General features: G+C 43.1%; 1 protein-coding gene across 6 annotated transcripts in view; it reads left to right on the top strand.

The window, feature by feature from the left end:
• GPATCH8 (G-patch domain containing 8) overlaps positions 1-18,608 on the top strand; it is a 99,266-nt gene extending 80,658 nt beyond the window's left edge. For all 6 annotated transcript variants that reach the window (XM_043584719.1, XM_043584721.1, XM_043584723.1 and 3 more), the window contains 2 exons: positions 8,815-8,945; positions 12,353-18,608. In XM_043584719.1, coding sequence (XP_043440654.1) covers positions 8,815-8,945; positions 12,353-16,241 — 4,020 coding nt within the window. In that variant the 3' untranslated portion in view covers positions 16,242-18,608. The remainder of the gene's footprint in view (positions 1-8,814; positions 8,946-12,352) is intronic.
• Positions 18,609-23,441: the final 4,833 nt, after the last annotated feature.

Genomic DNA, 23,441 nt, shown 5'->3' with positions numbered 1-23,441 from the left:
CATCCTAAGAACTTGAGACATTGTAGTTTTATTTTAGTAACCTGTAGCAGAAAGATCAAAGTTTGTTACTGCTGTGTGTGTTATTTTCTTTGGAACTGTTTTGCTTAATAAAAGAATGACATTATTTGGCTAGTCCTCCAAAAACTGAGCATGTTTTGAGTCTGTACACTTGTTGAATCTTATGTACTCACCGTCTTTCCTCTTGTTGGGAATAGACTTCTTAAATCCAGCTATCACAATCTAGTTAACCTTAGAAAATTCGTGTTTCTGTTTAGGGAAACCATCTGCTTTTGTGACCAGGCAGGGGTAACCCTAAACAGACCCTTTGGGAACTTCATTTGCTGGTAAACTCTGTATTCTCTTCCTGGGAATTTCTAACTCTGTTCTTCATTTTGATACACATTCCCAATATGAATTAAAATGATTCTACCTTATATTCTGCAGTTTTCAACCTGTTTTCTGGCCCTGCACATTTACATTTATTACAGTGATACATTGTGGTGGAGATTCATATATGAGGCTGTGTGTTCTGTTGGAGTCTGAAAAGGTAAAGCAACCTAAGAAATAATGATAGTCTGTGAGTGACAGTCCTGAAAAGAGAGCTCTGAACTGAGATGCTGCTATTGCATTTGCTTTAGGCCTAAGCAGTTCTTATGAATTATGCTCCTTTAAATTTTACAAAGAGGTCAAACCTTTGCCTCCAGATATGATTTTGAGGGCTATATAGTTGTATCTATTTTTTTTACGTTTTGATTCATTTATGTTGAGAGGAAGAGCAAATGCGAGCAGGGGAGGGACAGAGAAAGAGGGAGAGAGAGAATCCCAAGCAGGCTCCACACTGTCAGAGCAGAACCCAGTGTAGAGCTTGAACTCATGAACTGTGAGAACATGACTGGAGCCGAAATCAAGAGGTGGATGTTTAACCAACTGAGCCACCCAGGCACCCCTATATAGTTATATTTAAAACTCATTATCCACAAAACCACAGTAGTTTACCACTTCACACATATTAGGATGGCCAAAGTTAAAAAGACATCGTAACATATGTTGGAGACGAGATGGAAAAACTGGATTACTCCTACATTGCTAGTGGAATTGTAAAATGGTGTAGCCCCTCTGGGAAACAGTTTGGCAGTTCCTCAAAATGTTAAATATAGAGTTACCATATGACCAGTGTATACCCTTGAAAAATGAAAATATGTGTCCACACAAAAATTTGCATAAGATTGTTCATAGCAGCGTTATTAATAGTACCCCAGAAGTGGAAACAGTGCATATATCCAACAACTGATGAATGGACAAACAAAATGTGGTATATCCATACCATGGAATGTTATTTAGCAATAAAAAGGAATGACTTAGTGATAAACACAACATGCACAAGTCTTGAAAATATTACGCGAAGTGAAAGAAACCAGTCGCAAAGACCCCCATATTGCGTGATTTTATTTACATGGAAAGGCTAGAATAATCATATCTATAGAGAACATATATTAGGTTTCCAGGGACTGTGTAGAAAGGAGTAATAGGGAGTGACTGCTCATGAGCATGGAGTTTCTTTAGAGGGTAATGGAAATGTTCTAACTAAAATTAGTAGTGATGATTGCATAGCTCTGATAAACCCACCAAATTTTACACTTTAAATGGGTGAATTTTATGCTATGTGAATTGTATCTCAATAAAATTATTTTTTTAATCTCATCCAGCTTCAATTTTGGTGATGGTGACTGTATGTACATATACATACATGTATGTGAAAAAAACATGTTACAGCAGGCACAGCTTGGTACTGTAAAAATATACCACACTTTGAAGGCTTTTTGCTGACTTCTGAAAATACCAAAGCAAGTATTTAACAATAATTTTATGACGTATTAATTTGATATTCACCAAATGATAAGTATTGTCATAAATGACTAATTAGGACTACTCTTAGCAAAAAGAATGACTACTGTATTTCCATCTGATTTTTTTCAGTATCTATAGTCGGCATTAATGTTTAGTGTTCTCTGTTACTGAATAAAATTTATTTTCATCACTTACTGATAAACATGTGCTAAAAAGAAAGACTTTACATCCAGTGTCCAGTAACTTGGTTTCCTTAACCATTCAACTGTAATCTTCCTTCCCTGAGTAGTTGAATGCTGAGGCTTTCTGTGTTCTTTCCTGGTACTTTTCCTTCTTCACCACATGGTGATGTTCTGGATGGTCTCATTCAGAAGCATCAAACACCAAGACTTGCACCCAGGTAACCTGGCCACGTAATAGCTAGAGCGTGATTACTCCAGTTTGGGAAGGGAGAGGAGATTAATGTTGTGTTGTGAAAGAGAGGCAGGAAATGGTGGGGAGAAGAGGCTATGGATTTGGGGTATGCAGGATTGTTGACATAGGGGAAAGAAAGTGGTTGAGGTTCAGAGAAAGCCGAATTAGGGACACCTGGCTGGCTCACTTGGTGGAGCGTGCAACTCTTGATCTTGGGGTTGTGAGTTTGAGCCCCATATGGGTGTGGAGATTTACTTTAAAAAAAAAAAAGGTCGATTATACTTAGAAAAAGAGATTGCAGTACAGTTTCTTTACTATTCCCTATCACTGTTCATTATCAACAGATAATACATGAAGTATTTAGATGTGTTCCTTCTCCCGATTTATTTTAAAACTGAAATAAGTTATTGAGCATCTCTTGTGCCATAGACAACTGTATGTGCATTGCAAGGTTAGTTACAAAGACTAAGCTTTAGTCTCTGTTCTGGGAGAGGAGCGTTGTTGTTGGTGAGAAGAAACTGTGGACAGTCTTTTGACCCTACAGAGACAAAATCAGGTTTTCTCATGAGAGTTCAGTAAATATTAGAACATAGGATTGTTAGTGGCAGTAGGAAATACTCTGCCTGTTTTTTGATGTCTGAAATTCCCTTCATCTGGAAATAATAGCATGTTTCTTTAAATTGAGATAAAAGATTTAAAATACTTGAGAAAAAGAATAATCAGATTTATTCCTAGTAGAATATACCCAAATATAAACTTCTAGCATCAGTTTTTGTTAGAAAAGAGTAGTACCAAAAGATAACAAATATTTTATTAATTCAAAAGCTTATTTTGTTATTAGGGAAAATTATGTGCAGATGTATCTTTGTCTCATTCATTCCCAGGTCAAACGCCATGCCACTCCTTGCTAGTCACACTCCACATTATTGATAGTGTGGGCAAATTTATCACTCACATTAAAAATCTGGTAAGATTTACCAGATTCTCAATTCTCTGGTTTAATTGTTCAGAGTTGGGTAGTGGTGCAGGAGTTTGCAGAGTTGGGTAATCGTGGAGTAGATATTTTGCTGCCAACACAGTGCTATTTAAGCTGTGTTTTAAGAACTGGAATGTCCGGGGGCGCCTGGGTGGCTCAGTCGGTTACGTGTCCGACTTCGGCTCAGGTCATGATCTTGCGGTTCGTGAGTTCAAGCCCCGAGTCAGGCTCTGTGCTGATGGCTCAGAGCCTGGAGCCTGTTTCAGATTCTGTGTCTCCCTCTCTCTCTGCCCCTCCCCCGTTCATGCTCTGTCTCTGTCTGTCTCAAAAATAAATAAACGTTAAAAAAAAATTTAAAAAAAAACAAACTGGAATGTCCTTTACATTGAAGTGGTCTTTAGCACAAAGAACATGGTTATGTGGGTGGGTATTTCAAGCGCTGGATTATATCTTAAGGTCTCTCCCTATATTGGTCTTTGGGAAATTTAATGGAAACTACAGCTACCATGTGATTGAGAATCAGTGAGAAAGAAATGGCCACTGTGTTCTATGCCACAAATGTATATGCTTTTTTGGAAACATGCCATTGGTTTTTCAGAACAGGATCTTCAAACCCTTTGATTTTGAATGGGGTTCAGTCTCCTTTACCTTGAATGAAGTTCTGCCCAGCTGAAAAATGTATTATATGACTTAAATTGTTACTAATAAGCTTAAATAGTTCAGTGAAGAAACAAATTTACTAGCAATACTTCAGAAGGCATAATTTATAATTTTCAGAGACAAGGACATAGTAGCTTTGGAGTTAGCTTAAATGATTAATTATATCCACTCAGATCAGACTGTATCCCAGTTTGGAGTAGTCTAACTTGAATTTTTACGTATGGAATGGAATTTGCTTGGCCTTTGACAAGTTTTTGGATTGATGACACGTCAATAAATATTTTTCCTTGCATAAGCTCTGTCTCTTCATTTAAAAAAAATTGGGGGAGGGGGTACCTAGGTGGCTCAGTCGGTTGAGTGTCCGACTTCAGCTCAGGTCATGATCTCACAGTCTGTGAGTTCGAGTCCCGCATTGGGGCTCTGTGATGACAGCTCAGAGCCTGGAGCCTGCTTCGGACTCTGTGTCTCCCCTGTCTCTCTGCCCCTTCCCTGCTCATGCTCTGTCTCGCTCTCTCTCTAAAAAAAAATAATAATAATAAACATGAAAAGAAAACTTTTTTTTTTTTAACATTTATTTATTTTTGAGAGACAGAGACACAGAGAGTGAGTTAGGGAGGGGCAGGGAGAGAGGGAGACACAATCCGAAGTAGCCTCCAGGCTCTGAGCTGTCAGCACAGAGCCCGATGTGGGGCCAGAACCCACGAACCATGCAATCATGACCTGAGGTGAAGTCGGACATTAAACCGACTGAGCCAGCCAGGCACCCCGAGCTCTGTCTCTTCTTTGACAGGCAGGTATGTTGCTCCTCTGTTCTCACCTTGAAGAAGTTAACCTGAAGTTGTGTTCCTCTTTAGAATTTAAGAGGAAAGTAAAAGTACAGGACACAGAATTTCATATGAGCATTTAGTTGCAAATGAGCCAGGCTTTTCCATGGACTAAAATAACCAACTCTGGAAAACCTGACTCTGAATTAGGGACTTTTGCCTTTATAAAAATTACTTTTTAGGAGCACCTGGGTGGCTCAGTCTGTTAAGTGTCCAGCTCTTGGTTTCAGCCCAGGTCATGATCTCACAACTTCCTGGGTTCGAGCGCCACATCAGGCTCTATGCTGGCAGCGTGGAGCCTGCTTGGGATTCCCTCCCTCCTTCCCTCCTTCTCTCCCTCCCTCCCCCCCTCTTCTCTCTCTCTCTCTCTCTCTCTCTCTCTCTCTCTCTCTCTCTCTCTCCCTCCCTCCCCCCTTTCCCCTGCTTGTGCTGTCCCTGTTTCTCTCAAAATAAATGAACTTAAAATTTTTAAATTACTTTTTACATAGGAAATTGAGAACTTTCTGATATCCTTTTTGCCATTTGACCTAATTCTTTTTTTTTTTTTTTTTTTTTTTAATTTTAAGTAATCTCCACACGTAACATAGGGCTCAAACTCATGACATCAAGAGTGGTATGCTGTACCAACTGAGCCATCCAGGCACCCATGGCCTAATTCTGTCCAGAAGTAAGGGGCTTAACATTTTAGGCTTTTTGATTCTCTAAAGAATGAGACTTCTTGCTGGATGAGAGTAATAGCTAGGAAAACCATATATCTCATATAACTTGACTATGTCCCTAATAGAGATAGGAAAATATTTATCAAACTTTTCTACAAGTGGTAAAGAATTTATTTGGGGAAAAATCAAGGATCCAGTGTTTCAGCCAAATTACTCACCAAGCATTTACCAGATGCTTTCTGTAGACTGTGCACTACTGTAGTTCTGTGCACTACGGTGTTGATTACAAAGATCAGCTACGTGAGCCCCACATTGAGTGTAGAGATTGTTTTTAAAATAAAAATTTTTAAAGGAGGGGCTCAGCTGATAAAGAATGTGACTCTTCATCTCGAAGTTGTGAATTCAAGCCCCACATTGGGTGTGGAGATTACTTAAAAAATAAATAAAAGTGCAGTTTAAAAAAAGAGCAGCTACGGTCTCTGCCCCAAATAAAAGAACAGAGACAATATTGAACTTTTTTTATTTATGTTTGAGAGAGAAGGAGAAAGTGTGAGCAGGGTGGGGTGGGCAGAGAGAGAGAGGAAGACACAGAATCAAAAGCAGGTTCCAGGCTCTGAGCTATCAGCCCAGAGCCCAATATGGGGCTCAAACTCACAAACTGCGAGATCATGACCTGAGCTGAAGTCGGATGCTTAACCAACTGAGCCACTCAGTTGCCCCAGTATTGAACAATTTTGATACATAAAGTGCTTTATATTTATTTTGACACTTAACCTCATAAACCTGCTAGAATGGCCCTATTTTTCTCATGGGGGAAACAAGCTCATAGAGATGAAATCATCACTTGCTTGGTAATTAATGGATTTGAACACAAGTCTTTCTGACTCAAACTTTACACATACTGCTTTTCTGAAAGGCAAGAATAAGTATAGACAGAGCAAAGTATGATGGTTTGTAGATGAGTACTTAACAAAATACTAAGTTCAGAAAGAAGAAAAAAATTTTATGAGGTATCAGTAAAGACTTTGGAGGGGGATTTAGTCTGACCTTGGGTAGAATCTGTTTTTATCATCAAAATACCCTCACCTGAAAGACCTCAAACATACATTTTGGGTTTGGGAGAGTTGCCAAGCCCTATCTCTAAGGTTTGGGTTGGAACTCTGGGGTTCCCAATTTTACATTTGAGACTTTAAAGTTTGTAAAGGTGATTTAGGAATGTTTGCTACACTCTGTTTGGTGTATAGCTTCACCTAGAATGGGGCTGCACTCAGATTTGTTTTACTGACCTCATCCCATTTTCATCCCTCCCTACCTCCAATTATGTTATGGTAAGAATTTGAGATACAGCGTCTTCAGGATGATGTGGACATAGTCTTATCCCTTCAACTTCAAGGTTGCACCAAGTGGTTGCTGAATGATTGGAAAGCCTAACCTCTGTCTGATTTAGCTTGGAAACTCCAGGCTTTGATAAAATGCTCATTCTTCTAGAAAGTATCCTGTAGTTTGGGAAATAACTCCTAAAAGTAATCAAATATTTGTAGGAAGGAAGGAAATGACCAGGCACTGGGAAATTTTGCGGGCCTATGGGGTGGCTGGAGTGAAGATGGCAGATAAGAGAAAAACATATGTTCTATTTAAATTTTGGCTAGAGCGCCTGGTAAATGTTTGGGGCAGAAAAAAACTAAGTTTGTAGCCTGAAATAATGATACAATAGTCCTGACAGGCTCTTTCTGTCTCATTCTCCTTGAAAGGAAGAAACTGGAATTCATATTTATTCAAGATAGTTGATCCACCGTCTTGAAGTGGTTTTTATAAAATTCTTAATTCTGGATAGCCAGCTTTAGGAAAACATTTTGCCAGCTGTTGGTTACTTGAACATTCCCAAAATAAAGGTAAATGAAAATAAGATAGACGGTTTCTAGGTAGCAGTGGTCTTTCCTGAAGTTCTGTTAACTATTTTTCCTGAATGTAGACAGGTCCATGTATCCGGAGAGATTATTACTGTGTCAGTCTCTGTGTATGTACACATATACGTGTTGTACAGGTGCTTCCCTCTCCCCCACCCTTTTAGAGTTGATGGCTTTGTCCCTGATTGTTCAGTATAATAGTTTGCAGATTCACTAAGAGAGCCTGTGTAGTAATGCTTGCTTTATTTTTTTTTCTCTTCCACTCTTGTTTTATTTTTACTTTTTTTTCTTTGTGATGTGACATTTTCAGCTGATGTATTGAAAGCAAATCCTTCTAATTTGGGAGCCCAGATCACAAGAGTGAGTTTTTCTACTAGTGTCTTTAGCTGTATATCTTTTTTTGTGTGTGTCTTTCCACCCTTTTCCCTTCCCAATTCAAAAATATTCAAAACACATTTCATAAATATTAGATATGAAAATTCCTCTGTCTGTTGAACATCATGCCCTTCCACAAAGCAATGTCCACTTTATATCGGGTCAAATTCCTTTTCCTAATGCTATTGTAAAAGCATAGGCTAATGTATGTGTTTTGTTTTGGTTTGTTTTTTATATTATCTAGTGTGTTGGAAATAATTTTAGTTCTGTCTTCATTGCAGATATGTCTGGACTTTGTCACCAGTGTGTCATCAGCACTGTTCTTTTTTGGTTGTTGTTGTTTTGTTTTGTTTTAAGGAAAATTATATACTAGTTTCTGAGAATAAAAGATTCATTCTTTTATCAGGATTTTAAGTAATAAATCCTTTGACTTATCTCTGTTCTCTCCTCATCCCCTGGATGTTCCTCTCAGGGCCATGAAGGAATGGAAAAGCTATACATATTACTCTCTAATTTCAGCAGACTGACCAGACGCAAGTGGTCAGACTGGTGAGCTCTGAACATGCTAGCATTGGAAGATGGTTTGTGTGATAGTCACAGGAAAACTTCATGCTGAAAAGAAATAGCACCTTTTTATGGTGAAATAAAAGTATGCTTTCTATTTGTTTTGATTCACATAACCTCCCCATGTAAGCTGTACATTGCTTTTTAAGATCTTACTCCTGGGTAATTTTCTGTACTAGCCTAACCCCTTTCTGTTCTCTTTGGCTTGTGTTATTACAATTTATCTCATGTTCTGTTTGTTTAGTTTTGCATCCTGGAGGAGCAGGTGATTAAATAGTCCCTTTTTTTTCCTCCTAATGTTCTAAAATGTGCTTGTTGTATCTGAAAACATTTAATTTTGCCCAGTAAAGTAAATGGTATGCTGTCCTAATTAGAAAATGCAGGTACTCCAAGTGTTTTATCCAAAGTAATTTGCCATTGTGGTTTCAGTTACTGAGAGTATTAAACAGTGTGTTCTACGCTAGCACTATAACCATTGATTGAGGGTAAATATTCTAAAGGCCTTGTTTTCAGGATCCCCAAATTATTCTAAATCACCCACCCTCTGTTCCCTTTGTTTTTGTTTGTTGTTGTTGTTGTTACACCAGAGACTGAAAGATCTCAAGCAGAGAGAGTTTGCTCGAAATGTCTCTTCAAGATCCCGCAAAGATGAGAAGAAACAGGAAAAAGCCCTTCGGCGGCTCCATGAATTGGCTGAGCAAAGGAAACAAGCTGAATGGTGAGGATATGTTCCTTGATTTTCTTTTTTTTTTTTTTCCTCTCGAGTTTTTATTTTTATTTATTTTTTTGAGAGCACACGACAGGGAGGAACAGAGAGAGAGGGAGACAGAATCCCAAGCAGGCTCTGCACTGTCAGCACAGAGCCCTCTGTGGGGCTCAAACTCATGAACTGTGAGATCATAACCTGAGCTAAAAGTCACGAGTCAGATACTTAACTGACTGAGCCACTCAGGCACCCTGAGGATATTTTCTCCCAGAGGGTTCTACAAATGGTTATAATCCTTAAGATTTTAGATTATAATTTAAGATTTAAGATTTAAGAATTATAACCCTTGGTGCACCTGGGTGGCTCAGTTGGTTAAGCATCTGACTCTTGATTTCAACTCAGGTCATGATCTCACAGTTGTGAGATCAAGCCCCTTGTGGGGCTCTGTGCTAGGCATGGAGCCTGCTTAAGATTCTCTCCCTCCTTCTCCCTCTGCCCCTCCCTCCTGCTCACTCTTCCTGTCAAAAAAATAAAAAAGGAATTACAATACTAATTAGTGTATCTTTCTTTCAAACTGAAAGCATATCTGTAATTAGAGTGTAATATACTGATGAGGAATATGCACTTCTGAGGCCCTATCCTACCTTCTGTCCGACCTTAGTTATCTAAGCTCTATGCCTCAGTTTCCTTATCTGTAAAATGGAGATGATAATAGTAACAATTTACCTCTTACAGTTGTGAGGAGTGATTATCTTTTCATCAAAAGTGCATTATAGGGGAGCCTGGGTGGCTCCGTCAGTTAAGTGTCCAACTCTTGATTTCAGCTCAGGTCATGATCTCATAGTTGTGAAATCAAGCCTCACATTAGGCTCCACACTGGGCATGGAGCCTGCTTAAAATTCTCTTTCTCCCTCTGCCCCTCTCCCCTGTTCATGTTCATTCTCTTTCTCTCTCTCTCTCTCTCTCTCTCTCTCTCTCAAAAAAAAAAAAAAAGGCCATGCCATAGAAGATGCTCAGTAAATCGATAAAGTCTACAAATATTTTTCCCATTTTTCAGCATTCTTCTGTAGAAAAGCACATATATTACAGTATTCTGTTTTATAGCTAAAAAGTACTGGCGCAAAGATTCAAGTGTTATAACTTCCTTTTAAGTACTATACAGTTAGTAATAACCACTAAAACCTAAGTATTCTACCCATTTATTTCTCTGCAGGTTCCTACCTTCTTGAGTGTTCTTTTTAATCTTCCTTCATGGTTCTTGATGATTATCAACTTGGGAGCTGGTATTTAGCCTTAGGTGGAATTTACCCCACGTGGGGCGGAATTTCCAAACAACTAGACTTTGGGGACCCAAAGCATCTGAGGATTCATGCAGTATGTGCCCTGATCAGAAAGACTTAGGCCCCCATGTTTTGTTTGTTTGTTTGTTTATTTTTTTTCCAAGTTTATTTATTTTGAGAGCACAAGCAGGGGAGGAGCAGAGAGAAGGCAGACAGAATCCAAGCAGGCTTCGCGCTGTCAGCGCAGAGCGCGATGTGGGGCTGAACTCATGAACCATGAGATCATGACCTGAGCCAAGATCAAGAGTCAGACGCTTAACCGACTGTGCCACCTAGGTGCCCCCCATGTTTGTTTTTAATGGCTGTCCAGGATCAAAGGAAGTAACTGGTTACAGTAGAAAGAAACTATGACTATGTTTTTTGTTGTTGTTTTTTTTTTAACGTTTATTTATTTTTGAGACAGAGAGAGACACAGCATGAACGGGGGAGGGGCAGAGAGAGAGGGAGACACAGAATCGGAAGCAGGCTCCAGGCTCTGAGCCATCAGCCCAGAGCCCGACGTGGGGCTCGAACTCATGGACCTCGAGATCGTGACCTGAGCTGAAGTCGGACGCTTAACCAACTGAGCCACCCAGGCACCCCAATACATGTTTTTCTTCAGAAGTGTCTTGGTAGTTGTCAGTTTCATAAGCAAACAGTTAAAAGATGACCAAGTAATCTCTTGGGAGAATAAAAGAAGGTTTGACCAATCATCAGGTATTTCATTGTCCCAGAATTAATAATGCATGACCCCATCATATGTATTATTGAATTAATATGGTAAAGAGTAAGCAAAAGAACAAAATAAGATCCCTTCTTATTCACCTAGAGGGTCTCTTTGCCATGAGGTAGGTTTCGTGGCACAGCATGTCTCTTGCTATCTAAATCTTTTGGGTTCCTGTCTTTCATTAGCAAGAGTTTTTAGAGAACAAGGGATAACATATCATCCAAATATATGTAGTCCCTGAATTTAGGATAGCTTGTAGCTAGGGATCAGATAACAAGACTTCATCTAAATAGATACCTGATAAGTTTACCTTAAGTTTGGCTTGAAAGGTACCTCAAGTGTATAGTCCACACACTGTAAAAATTTCAGACATGACATGAGTTTAAAACACTGGCTTTGAGGCTTCTCTGTGTTCCTTTTTGCAGAGCTGAGAAAGTGTTTGGTAGCATCATGATCATTGTACAGAATGTCCAGAAATCAAAAAACCAAAGCAAATGCCAGACATACTAACCAGAGACTACCATAGAGTAACACAGTGGAAGTTTCTGACTGTGATAAACTCAGAAAATATCCACATCTTAAAAAGTAAAATTTGAGGAGCAACTGAGTGGCTCAGTCGGTTAAGCATCCAGTCTTGATCTTGGCTCAGGTCATGTGGGTCCTAGCCTCGAATCGGGCTCTGTGCTGACAGTGTGGAGCCTTCTTGGAATTCTCTCTCCTTTCTCTGCCCCTGCCCCACTCGATGCTCACTCTTTCTCTCAAAATAAATGAATATACTTAAAAAAAAAAAAAAAGTATAATTTGAAAACAGAGGAAATTAGAGGGGTTTTTGAGCTGAATGAAATACAATCTTTGTGAATAGATGTTCAGCCACCCATTTGATGGCATACTGATGGCTGGGATGATTCAGTAAGAAATGAGAACAGGAGTGCCTGGCTGGCTCAGTCAGAAGAGCACACAACGCTTGATCTTCAAGCCCCACATTGGGTGTAGAGATTACCTAACAAAATAAATAAACTTAAAAAAGAAATGAGAACAAATACAGGATGGGTCAGCTGTACCAGGTGGAAATGACAGACTATTTGAATTGTGTAATAAAGCTTTACTTTTTAAATTCTAGACAGCTTAGGAAGAGATAGTATTAACTGGCTGGCCCTGGGAGTACAGCTAATTAGTATGTTAACAGTATGAGACTTTGCCTAAACCCACTGAGCAAGTATCTCTTTTTGGCACAGGGCTAGGAAATGACCACCACTCATTGTCTTCGGGTCCAACCTGCAGTGAATGGTGGAACATGAGAGAGAAGTGTTATATAAGAAGTATGAAGTGTATACCTCTAACCTTTTTTGTTATTTTTCTAAACCCTTGTGCAGTGCACCTGGAAGCGGTCCCATGTTCAGACCAACCACAGTGGCTGTAGATGAAGAAGGTGGAGATGATGATAAAGATGAATCAGCTACAAACAGTGGCACAAGTGCCACAGCCACTTGTGGCCTGGGATCTGAATTCTCCACAGATAAAGGAGGCCCTTTCACTGCAATACAAAGCACTAATACCTCTGGACTGGCACAGGCTCCTGGGTTAGCCTCCCAAGGCATCAGCTTTGGCATTAAGAATAATCCAGGAACTCCACTGCAGAAATTGGGAGTGTCATTTTCCTTTGCCAAGAAGGCTCCTGTCAAACTCGAATCAATAGCGTCAGTGTTCAAGGACCATGCAGAGGAAGGACCCTCTGAAGATGGAGCCAAAGCTGATGAGAAAGGTTCTGACCAAGGATTGCAGAAGATGGGAGAATCTGATGGTAGCAGTAATCTTGATGGTAAAAAAGAGGATGAAGACCCTCAGGATGGAGGGTCCCTAGCCTCAACATTATCTAAGTTAAAAAGAATGAAGCGAGAAGAAGGAGCTGGGGCTGCAGAGCCAGAGTATTACCACTACATTCCCCCAGCACACTGCAAAGTAAAACCAAATTTCCCCTTCCTACTCTTTATGAGAGCCAGTGAACAGATGGAAGGTGATAATAGTATGCACCCAAAGAATGCCCTAGAGAGCAAAAAAAGCAGTTCTCCCAAGCCTAAAGGCTGTATCAAGGTGATAGCAAGCCAAGGAGCAGAAAAGACAGTTGATGAAGTCTCTGAGCAACAGACAGAAACCAGTGCCGCAGAGCCCTCAGAGCCTGGAAGCAAAGCTGAGACAAAGAAGACCTCAGGAGGGGATGTAAGTGAGCAGAGTTTAGAGAGTCCATGTCAGAAGGCTTCAGAGAATCAAATATGTGAGTCTAACCCCTCTAAAGAAACCTCTCAGATCACCCCAGCAGGGAAAGAAAGCCAAGAGGGACCCAAACATCCTACTGGTCCCTTCTTTCCAGTTTTGAGCAAAGATGAAAGCACTGCCCTCCAGTGGCCATCGGAACTCTTAATTTTTACCAAGGCAGAACCCTCCATTTCATACAGTTGTAACCCTTTATACTTTGACTTTAAACTTTCAAGGAACAAAGATGCCAGAGCTAAAGGGACCGAAAAACCAAAGGACATAGGAGGCTCCTCAAAGGACCATCTCCAGGGCCTTGATGCTGGTGAGCCAAATAAAAGCAAAGAGCGTGGAGAGAATGTAGAACATTCCTCAGGAGGCAGAATGGATGCACCTGCTTCTGGGTCTGCCTGTAGCAGTCTGAACAAGCAAGAACCTGGAGGCAGCCATGGGTCAGAGACAGAGGACACAGGGAGAAGCCTTCCTAGCAAGAAAGAACGATCTGGGAAGTCCCACCGACACAAAAAGAAAAAGAAGCACAAAAAATCCAGCAAACACAAACGGAAACATAAGGCTGACCCAGAAGAGAAAAGCTCTAAGACAGAGTCTGGGGAGAAGTCTAAGAAGCGCAAGAAACGAAAACGAAAGAAGAACAAGTCATCAGCCCCCGCGGATTCTGAACGGGGACCCAAACCAGAACCCCCTGGGAGTGGTAGCCCTGCACCACCAAGACGACGGCGGCGAGCTCAAGATGACTCCCAGCGGAGATCCCTCCCAGCTGAAGAAGGGAGCAGCGGCAAGAAGGACGAAAGTGGAGGTGGTGGCAGCTCCCAGGATCATGGTGGGAAGAAACACAAAGGTGAGCCTCTAACTTCATCCTGCCAGCGAAGAGCTGGCACCAAACGGAGCAGCCGGTCCAGCCATCGAAGTCGACCCAGTAGTGGAGATGAAGATAGTGATGATGCTTCGTCACACCGGCTACACCAGAAGTCTCCGTCCCAGTACAGTGAGGAGGAGGAAGAGGAGGAAGACTCAGGCAGTGAGCATTCCCGGAGCCGTTCCCGGTCGGGCCGGCGCCATTCCTCACACCGTTCCTCCCGGCGTTCTTACTCAAGTAGCTCCGATGCTTCTTCAGACCAGAGCTGCTACAGCAGACAGCGCAGTTACTCTGATGACAGCTACAGTGACTATAGTGACCGATCTCGAAGGCACTCCAAGCGCTCCCATGACTCTGATGACTCAGACTATGCCAGCTCCAAACACCGGTCCAAACGGCACAAGTACTCCTCTTCTGATGACGACTATAGCCTCAGTTGCAGCCAGTCCCGAAGCCGGTCTCGGAGTCATACCAGGGAGCGCTCAAGGTCCCGGGGCCGCAGCCGCAGCAGCAGCTGTAGTCGCAGCCGGAGCAAACGGAGAAGCCGCAGCACCACGGCCCACAGCTGGCAGCGGAGCCGAAGCTATAGCCGTGACCGCAGCCGCAGCACCAGGAGCCCTTCCCAGCGATCAGGTTCCAGGAAGGGATCATGGGGTCACGAAAGCCCTGAGGAGAGGCGTTCTGGTCGTCGAGACTTCATCCGCTCTAAAATCTACCGCTCCCAGTCTCCCCACTATTTCCGATCAGGCCGGGGAGAAGGTCCTGGGAAGAAAGATGACAGCAGAGGAGACGATGGTAAAGGGACAGGCCCGCCCTCCCAGAACAGCAACATTGGTGCCGGAAGGGGGTCAGAAGGTGACTGCAGCCCCGAAGACAAGAACTCCGTTACTGCCAAACTACTCCTGGAGAAGATTCAGTCAAGGAAAGTGGAGAAGAAACCCAGTGTGAGTGAGGAGGTGCTGGCCACCCCTGCTAAAGCTGGGCTCAAGCTCAAGGACCCCCCACAAGGTTATTTTGGGCCCAAGCTCCCCCCATCTCTTGGCAATAAGCCTGTTCTTCCATTGATAGGGAAGCTCCCAGCTACCCGAAAGCCGAACAGCAAGAAATGCGAAGAGTCTGGCTTAGAAAGGGGGGAAGAGCAAGAACAGTCAGAGACAGAAGAAGGGCCTCCGGGGAGTAGTGATGCCCCATTTGGACATCAGTTCCCCTCAGAGGAAACAGCTGGCCCCTTATCAGACCCACTCCCAGAAGAGCCAAAGTCTGAAGAAGTTACTGCTGATCACCCTGTTGCTCCACTAGGCACCCCAGTGCACTCTGACTGCTATCCAGGGGACCCCACCATCTCCCATAACTACCTCCCTGACCCCAGTGATGGGGACACCCTAGAGTCCTTGGATAGTGGCAGTCAGCCAGGCCCTGTGGAATCCAGCTTGCTGCCTATAGCGCCAGACCTTGAGCACTTCCCCAGTTATGCACCTCCCAGTGGGGATCCTAGTATTGAGTCAGCTGATGGGGCTGAGGATGCTTCCCTGGCCCCCCTAGAGAGCCAGCCCATCACCTTCACCCCTGAGGAGATGGAGAAGTACAGCAAGCTCCAGCAGGCCGCACAACAGCACATCCAGCAGCAGCTTCTAGCCAAGCAAGTAAAGGCCTTTCCAGCCTCGGCTGCCCTGGCCCCAGCCACTCCAGCCCTGCAGCCTATCCACATTCAGCAGCCAGCCACAGCCTCTGCCACCTCAATCACAACTGTTCAGCATGCCATCCTGCAACATCATGCAGCGGCAGCTGCCGCCGCCATCGGAATTCACCCCCACCCTCATCCCCAGCCACTCGCCCAAGTGCATCATATTCCCCAGCCCCACCTGACCCCCATTTCCTTGTCCCACCTCACTCACTCAATCATCCCTGGCCACCCGGCCACCTTTCTCGCTAGCCATCCCATCCACATCATTCCCGCCTCAGCCATTCATCCTGGGCCCTTCACCTTCCATCCTGTCCCACATGCTGCCCTCTACCCTACCCTGCTTGCTCCGCGGCCTGCTGCAGCAGCTGCCACCGCCCTCCACCTTCACCCACTACTTCACCCCATCTTCTCAGGTCAGGACCTGCAGCACCCGCCTAGCCATGGCACATGAGTTGGGGGATGGGAGCCCAGGTAGGGCCAGGGAAGGTGGCCCATATATCTTCCCTCGGGGGTGTTGAGCCATTAATACCAGCAAGTAGAAGCTGGGATGGGCAGTGTCTGACAGCCAAAGAATCGAGTTTTGGCTTGCAGGGGTGGTTTTAGATTTGAGGTTTGCTTTGGGTTTACTATCAGGGATTTTTTTTCCCTTCCCCCCTTTCTGTTTGTCCCTCCCTCTCCTGTGTTTCTAAGCTAGGGAACACCAGTAAGTGCTACCCACCCCTCTGCGGCAACATCTCCAAACTGTCAAGTTTGGATATTCCTCTCTTCCCTCTACTTTTATCCTCCACTCTTCCCTTCTGTAAATTTTAAAACATTTTTTCCTCTCTGGCCGGAGGTTTGTCTATCTGGTCCTGCCCTCTCAGTGTCTTTGACCATCCCTTGGTGACCTTATGCTATCCCGGGTGAGGTGGAAAGGGAGTCTGACCTGGAACCAGATGCTACTCAGGCTGTTATTCAATCAGTCCACTTCCCACACAAACAGAAAGCCACACATTTGGCACTGTTGTCCTCATATCCCTCATCCCAGAAGAGTTATCTGCATATCCCAGAAAAGAAGATCCTATCATGAATAGAAGCTATGCGGAACATAGAATCGCCCGTGTGCTTCCCCAGAGAGGAGCTCATGTGTCTGAAGGGTGTATTTTCTTCTGTCATGTTGATGTTTCCTTCTTAATTTATAGGATTTTTTTAATGTAAAAAATTGCACTGAACTCTATAAACGTAAATGCTGCTTTTTGTAGCTCATATTAAAAAAAAAAGGTTCCATATTTGTAGTATACTGCAATAATATTTTTTACATCCAGCTCTTTAAGTGATCCTTGTTCTGGTGGCTTTGTGTAAATATGTTTGCCCTAGTTGAACTAAGAAACTTTAAAGGTTATAAAATGAAAACAAAAAATAAAGTATCTGTTTTCTGCTAGATGCAAAAATGACTAAGCATGTATATTTTATCAAGCTCATGTATTTTTTGAAGTTATGAACTATAAAAATGTTAAAACAAAAAAAGAACAATTGTTTAACATTTTTTGCTGGGACAGACATTTAGTTAATTTGCAGTAAGTGGTGCCCCCAGCACTGGGATTTGGTTGTTTTTTGTGTTTTTTTTTTTTTTGTTTTCAACTAATGGGCAGCAGTCAGCTGGGGGTGTCAGAGGGGTCTTCAGTTATGACATCTCCCTCATGTGCTTTGCAGTTTTATACAGAGAAACAGGTGAGCCCACAGAGGAGGAGAGAGAAATTTGAGAGCTTTGTTCTCTGGAAGCAGGGAGATTCAGAGTGATTGTCTGGGGGATTTCCTGGGTTTTCTGGGGACCTTGTTCCAGGCAGTCCATTTGCCTTCCTAGTACTTAGCCCCCCTCTGAAAGTTTTTGTTGTTGTTTTTGTTGTTGTTTTTGTTTTGTTTTGTTTTTAATGTGCCTTCTGGGTTGGCTAGAAACAGAAGTAGAAGTAGACTTGAGGATGATAAGAGTTGGGACAGTTTCTTCCCCTCTTGTTGGGAGGTGAGCATATTTATAGATACTGCAGATTATTTTGCTTCCTAGTTTCCATGCCTTCTGCCCAGCTTAGTTTAAGCAGTGAAGATTTGTTTTTTTCCTTTTCTCCCATGACACCTACCAGAGGAAGTACCACCTTCATTCCTCTTCTTCCTCTTGCCTTTCACCAGGGCTCTCAGACCTAATTCACGTACTGGCCCAAAGGTGTTTATATTGCAGGTCTCATCTTTGGTGTAGTTAGCAGTTCTCTATCTGGCATTTCCCTACCCATTCCTGTGGTTGGAATTGGTTGGGTGGTTACCAGACAGGAAAAATCAAACCCTACTCACTTGGGCCAAGGCTCTGGGTTCTGCCTTTCTTCTCAGATTCCCAAAAGAAAAAGGTTTTGAGTTTATGAGAAGCAAGTGCTGGGCAAACAAGGCTCCTGCCTGAGCCTCCTACCTGTTCAGTGCTCCTCCTCTGATTCAGAAGCATCACTTTGGATAACTAGCACTGGAAAAATGAAATCATCTGTTTGAAGTGAAGGGACTCATTTTTCTTTGCTTTCAGCCCATGTAAATATTTAAATAATACAGTATTAACATTTTTGTGCTGCTTCCCATTAGCTTGTAGATTGAGCCATACTCTGGCTGCCTCTCTACCTTCCTGGGGGCAGTTTTCTTTAACTTTCAGAATAGTGATTTTAAAACTTAAAAAACAAAATAACCTATCCTTACTTACAAACATTACAGATTGTATTTAACTTTATCACATATGATAGAGATATATATGCTGTAAAATTAGGGAAAGGAACTTTCTAATAAACCAATGATTTGTGGAAACTTAGCAGAGTCTGTCGTGATTGTTGCCCCATCCACTCAAGTTGGGAAGGGATGGAGTTGTGGGTTACAAATAATACCTTGTTTGAAGTGATCAAGGAATAGAGTCTTGTGAACGAGTTACTTATGATGTTTGGAATTGAGCTTCTCAAGACAGGCTGCCCACATAGCAGCAGATTGTGCTGCTGTAGGAGGAAATAATAGTGGTTAATTTTCTTTTAGTCTTAGGTGGATGTCTTGGAATATGCACCTCGTTTCCACACTTTCCCATGAGAATTGTCTTCTATGTCTACTTTTTTGCTCAGTTGAAATACAATCTCTGTGTAGTAGAATGTGTGGCATGTAGGTGCTCACTAAACGGCATTGGAACTTCTGGCTTCAATTTTCAGGATTTGGAATGCACTTCAGGGGCAGTGGGATTACAAGTCATCTGCCTGGACTTTGCCTTCCTGATGGAGTTTTGTATACCCAAACCAGTCTTGAGTTATTCTTCTTAACCTCATAATAATAACAATGCTTCAGAGCTGCGTAGTAAAAGGAAATGTGCCCTAATTGTTACAGCAGATAAAAACCTATATCTACTCTTCTGTATCAAAAAAATGACAAAAGGCAGAGGAAGTTTAGTTTCAAAAGCTAACCATAGATTTGTAATGATAAATTGAGATTCCTCTCTCTTCCTCAGACTTTCAGGAAGGAGGAGTACAAAGTCTGTTTCTTTCCTAATCTCTCATGCAGCTGTGTTCTCCCTAGACAAAAGAGAAGCTATTCAATTTGAACCTTGGGTTGGATGCTCAGATCTTCCTACCTTCCTAACTGAGCAAAATCCCTGCCCAGAAAGAAGGAATGTTACAAAGTGAAAGTGAAGGACGCCTGGGTGGCTCAGTCAGTTGAGTGTCTGGACAACTCTTGATTTCGGCTCAGGTCATGATCCTGGTTAGAGTTCGAGCCCCACATTGGACTTGTTTGCGCTGAGGGCACAGAACCTGCTTGGGATTCTTTCCCTCTCTCTCTCTGCCCCTCCCCCCTACTCATCCTCATGCGTGTGCTCTTTCAAAATCAATTTAAAAAATTTTAATTGAAAAAAGTGACTTTCTGAGCAGGCAAGGTGTGCCTACTAGCCCGTAGAGAGTGCTATGTGAGGGCATGTGCAGCCAATTCCAATCAGGGTTCTTTCAACCACCTGCCTCAGCCACCTATACTTGCAACCTGGAAGTACTCCCCTTTCTACACCCTGATGACTAAATCAGGCCTTCTTGACCTTCCCATTCTTATTTGTCAGAAATACCTTCACCTCCCCCCACCCCCTTATCAGCTCATGTCTGAATTATTGCAGCATATTTCTGGCTGGGCTCAGAGTCGTATGCAAGCTTACTGGCTTTTCAGAATCTGTGTTGGGTTCATTTTATGTACTGGTTCCCAGTAAAATGCTAAGCTTGGAGAGGACACAGACTGATTTCTATACCTCCTTTTTTTTTTAATCCCTCAGAATGTTTTACATAGAGTTGAACGCATAGTAAACGTTTTTACTATATGTTGAAAAATAGGAACAAAAAATACTGAGGATTATGCAAGGATTAAACAAGGAAGCATCAAAGATAATGAAGGATTTTTCTCTATATATCCTCCATGTCACCGACCTCAGTGCCAGGCACATAGAAGTTCAGTCATTGTTGACTGAAGCCTTAACAGAACTCTGGATTCATTGAGGAATTCTAGGACTCAGGGTTGGTGGGATGGGAAAGTGGGAGCAGTGTGTCAGCACTCTGCCTATTGTCTCAGAAGGGAGATCAACCCAGCTCTGGCCCCAAAGGAACACGCGTGAGAAACAATTCTTGAATACCAAACTCTTTCGTTCCCAAATCTGATCCTTCACCTATTTCTAGTTGTAGCTGATGGTACAACTGTCCTGACAGCCATGCACCAAAGCTGTAAATTACTTTTGACACCTCCCTACCCCAATGTTACTGATTGTGTAACCTCTGCTCTCTCTTTTGTTCCTATCATCAGTATCCTGGTTCAGACCTCACCACCTTTAGCCAAAAGGATTGCAGTGGCCACCCATCTATCTGACCTTCCCGCTAAGTCCTGCGTTTCTCAGTTCCTTCTATCCACAGCCAGTGTAATCATCCAAAAGGGAGCACAATTGGTCAATGTATCTCTTATTCCCTGACTTTAAAAATCTTTGGTTCTCCATCTCCTACAGATTAAAAATTCAAATTCCTTGAGGCATTCAAGGACCTTCAGTGATTTAATCCTAGCCTTCCATTTCATTCTCGTGCCCCAGTCCTCCCCTTTGAACACCGTACATTGAGTCGACTACTTGCCTTTCCCTATAATTGACCTCTATGGTCTGCAGCTCTCTTTTCTCATGTTATTTCCTGTGCCTAAAAAACCCTCATTCTCAGATAAAAGGCACCACAGTGTACTGGTTAAGAACACGCAATAAAAAAAGGCGGGGCAGGGGGGACACCTGGGTGACCCAGTCGGTTAGGTGTCCGACCTGGGCTCAGGTCATGATCTCACAGTTAGTGGGTTCGAGCCCTGCATCAGGCTCTGTGCTGACAGCTCAGAGCCTGGAGCTGCTTCAGATTCTGTCTCCCTCTTTCTCTGTCCCTCCCCCACTCGTGCTCTGTCTCTCTCAAAAGTGAATTAAGTGTTAAAAAAAAAAAAAAGATTTTAAGACTGATGGATTCAAGCCAAACATGTTTGAATCCTTGTTTTGCCACCCTTTGGCCATATAAATTTGGGCAATTTACCTAAAACTCTACCACGGTTTTTGCATCTATAAAATGTGCATAGGGGCGCCTGGGTGGCGCAGTCAGTTAAGCGTCCGACTTCAGCCAGGTCACGATCTCGCGGTCCGTGAGTTCGAGCCCTGCGTCAGGCTCTGGGCTGATGGCTCGGAGCCTGGAGCCTGTTTCCGATTCTGTGTCTCCGTCTCTCTCTGCCCCTCCCCCGTTCATGCTCTGTCTCTCTCTGTCCCAAAAATAAATAAACGTTGGAAAAAATAAATAAATAAATAAATAAATAATAAAATGTGCATAACAGGGGCGCCTGGGTGGCTCAGTCGGTTTAGCATCCGACTTCGGCTCAGGTCATGATCTCGCGGTCTGTGGGTTCGAGCCCCGCATCGGGCTCTGTGCTGACAGCTCAGAGCCTGGAGCCTGTTTCAGATTCTGTGTCTCCCTCTTTCTCTGACCCTTCCCTGTTCATGCTCTCTCTCTGTCTCAAAAATAAATGTTAAAAAAAAATTTTTTTTAAATGTGCATAACAGTACTTATTTCATAGGGTTGTTATGAGCAGCAAAGATATAAATGACTTCAGTTAGGCATAATGTTAGTCTACCCTTTCAAGGCATTCTTTACTGTCCCTCTGCTGCAATTATGTGTGTTCGTGTCCTAATTCTGGGCTAAGTTCTTTAACGATCCCTGACAGTTATCTTTGTATCCCTCATCACTCAGTGCCTTGAGCAGAATAAATACCCATTAAAGACTTCAGTGGGATGTGACAATATTGAGCTATGCAGTCAGTATCCCGCAGTAATGGAATACCATTTGGTTGAAGACCAGAAGAGGGTAGAAGGTAAGTATAGGACAGGGTTAAGTATTCATTCTAGCAAATGTATGCCTATCGTGAGCTTAGCACTGGGGATTCAGCAGTGAAGAAGATCCAGACTAAAGTTCAAGGAGGTTCCTCAGGGCGCCTGGGTGGCTCAGTCGGTTAAGCGTCAACTTCAGCTCCGGTCATGATCTCATGGTTCGTGGGTTCGAGCCCTGTGTCGGGCTCTGTGCTGACAGCTCAGAGCCTGGAGCCTTTTTCGGATTCTGTGTCTCCCTCTCTCTCTGACCCTCCCCTGTTCACACTCTGTCTCTCTCTGTCTCAAAAATAAATAAACGTTAAAAAAAAATTTTTTTTAAGTTCAAGGAGCTTCTAATCTAGTAAGGGAGAGGACTTTGAGTTGTGGGCCAAGGTGGTGAATTACAAGGGGAAGGGAGGAGCTGGAAGGATGGCACAGGGTAGTTGGGCAGGATAAGATAGATGGTGGTTAAGTTTGATTAGAAAATATAGAGCAAAAGGAGGACGTGGCAGTCTTCCTTTACCCCTAGCAGATCTTTTGAATTTCCTTCCTGAGAGCCTGCTTTTTTGGGGAAGACCTACGGTGCCAATAAGACTTGGCACTACTCTTCCTGTCATCCAGAGAAAATTGCCTTGCCTTTCTGCTCAAAATATTCCTTCTCTCCACTGTGTGACTCCATGTTTGCATCTTTCCTCCTCAGTGCATGCTTCCATTCAGTCTGTCTGTCAACGACACATACTACACGTTAGGCTCTCGGCTAGGCCCTGGGGCTGCAAAAAGGAACCTTGTTCTCAAGGGAGTCATGGACACAATCCAGTGAATGGACCATGACTAAACAGTGTGATCAGTGCTGTTCCCATGTGTGCCAACTCCAGGGTGCCAGCCTGAGGAGTTGAGGGAGGCGTCCCCTAGGCAGGGAGCCCACTAGAATCAAGTCTTGATTGGACAAGAGCTCTGTCACCCAAGAAAGAGGGAGGGTCTGCCTTCAAATGAATAGCTGGCATATAGTCCCAGAGCCTGTGAGCCAGAATATCCTGGACTCCACTCTTTCCCCATCTCCTTTCCCCTTTGGCCAAGATCCATTGGCCACCCATTTCGCCAGCACCAGCTGCACTGCTGTGGCCACATTAAGATGTGGCCTGAGATGGAGGGAGAGTGAAGAAGCTTGCTACACCAATATGGCTGACCAAAGCTCTGGAAGCAGGAAGTGGGTAAGTGCCTTATCCAAAAGGATACAAAAACCTCAGTTCTTATCAGGAGACA

Source organism: Prionailurus bengalensis, chromosome E1, assembly GCF_016509475.1.
Source record: "Prionailurus bengalensis isolate Pbe53 chromosome E1, Fcat_Pben_1.1_paternal_pri, whole genome shotgun sequence".
Lineage (NCBI taxonomy): Eukaryota > Metazoa > Chordata > Mammalia > Carnivora > Felidae > Prionailurus > Prionailurus bengalensis.
Note: the sequence above shows the minus strand (reverse complement) of the source record. Positions and strands in the feature narration are given on the sequence as shown.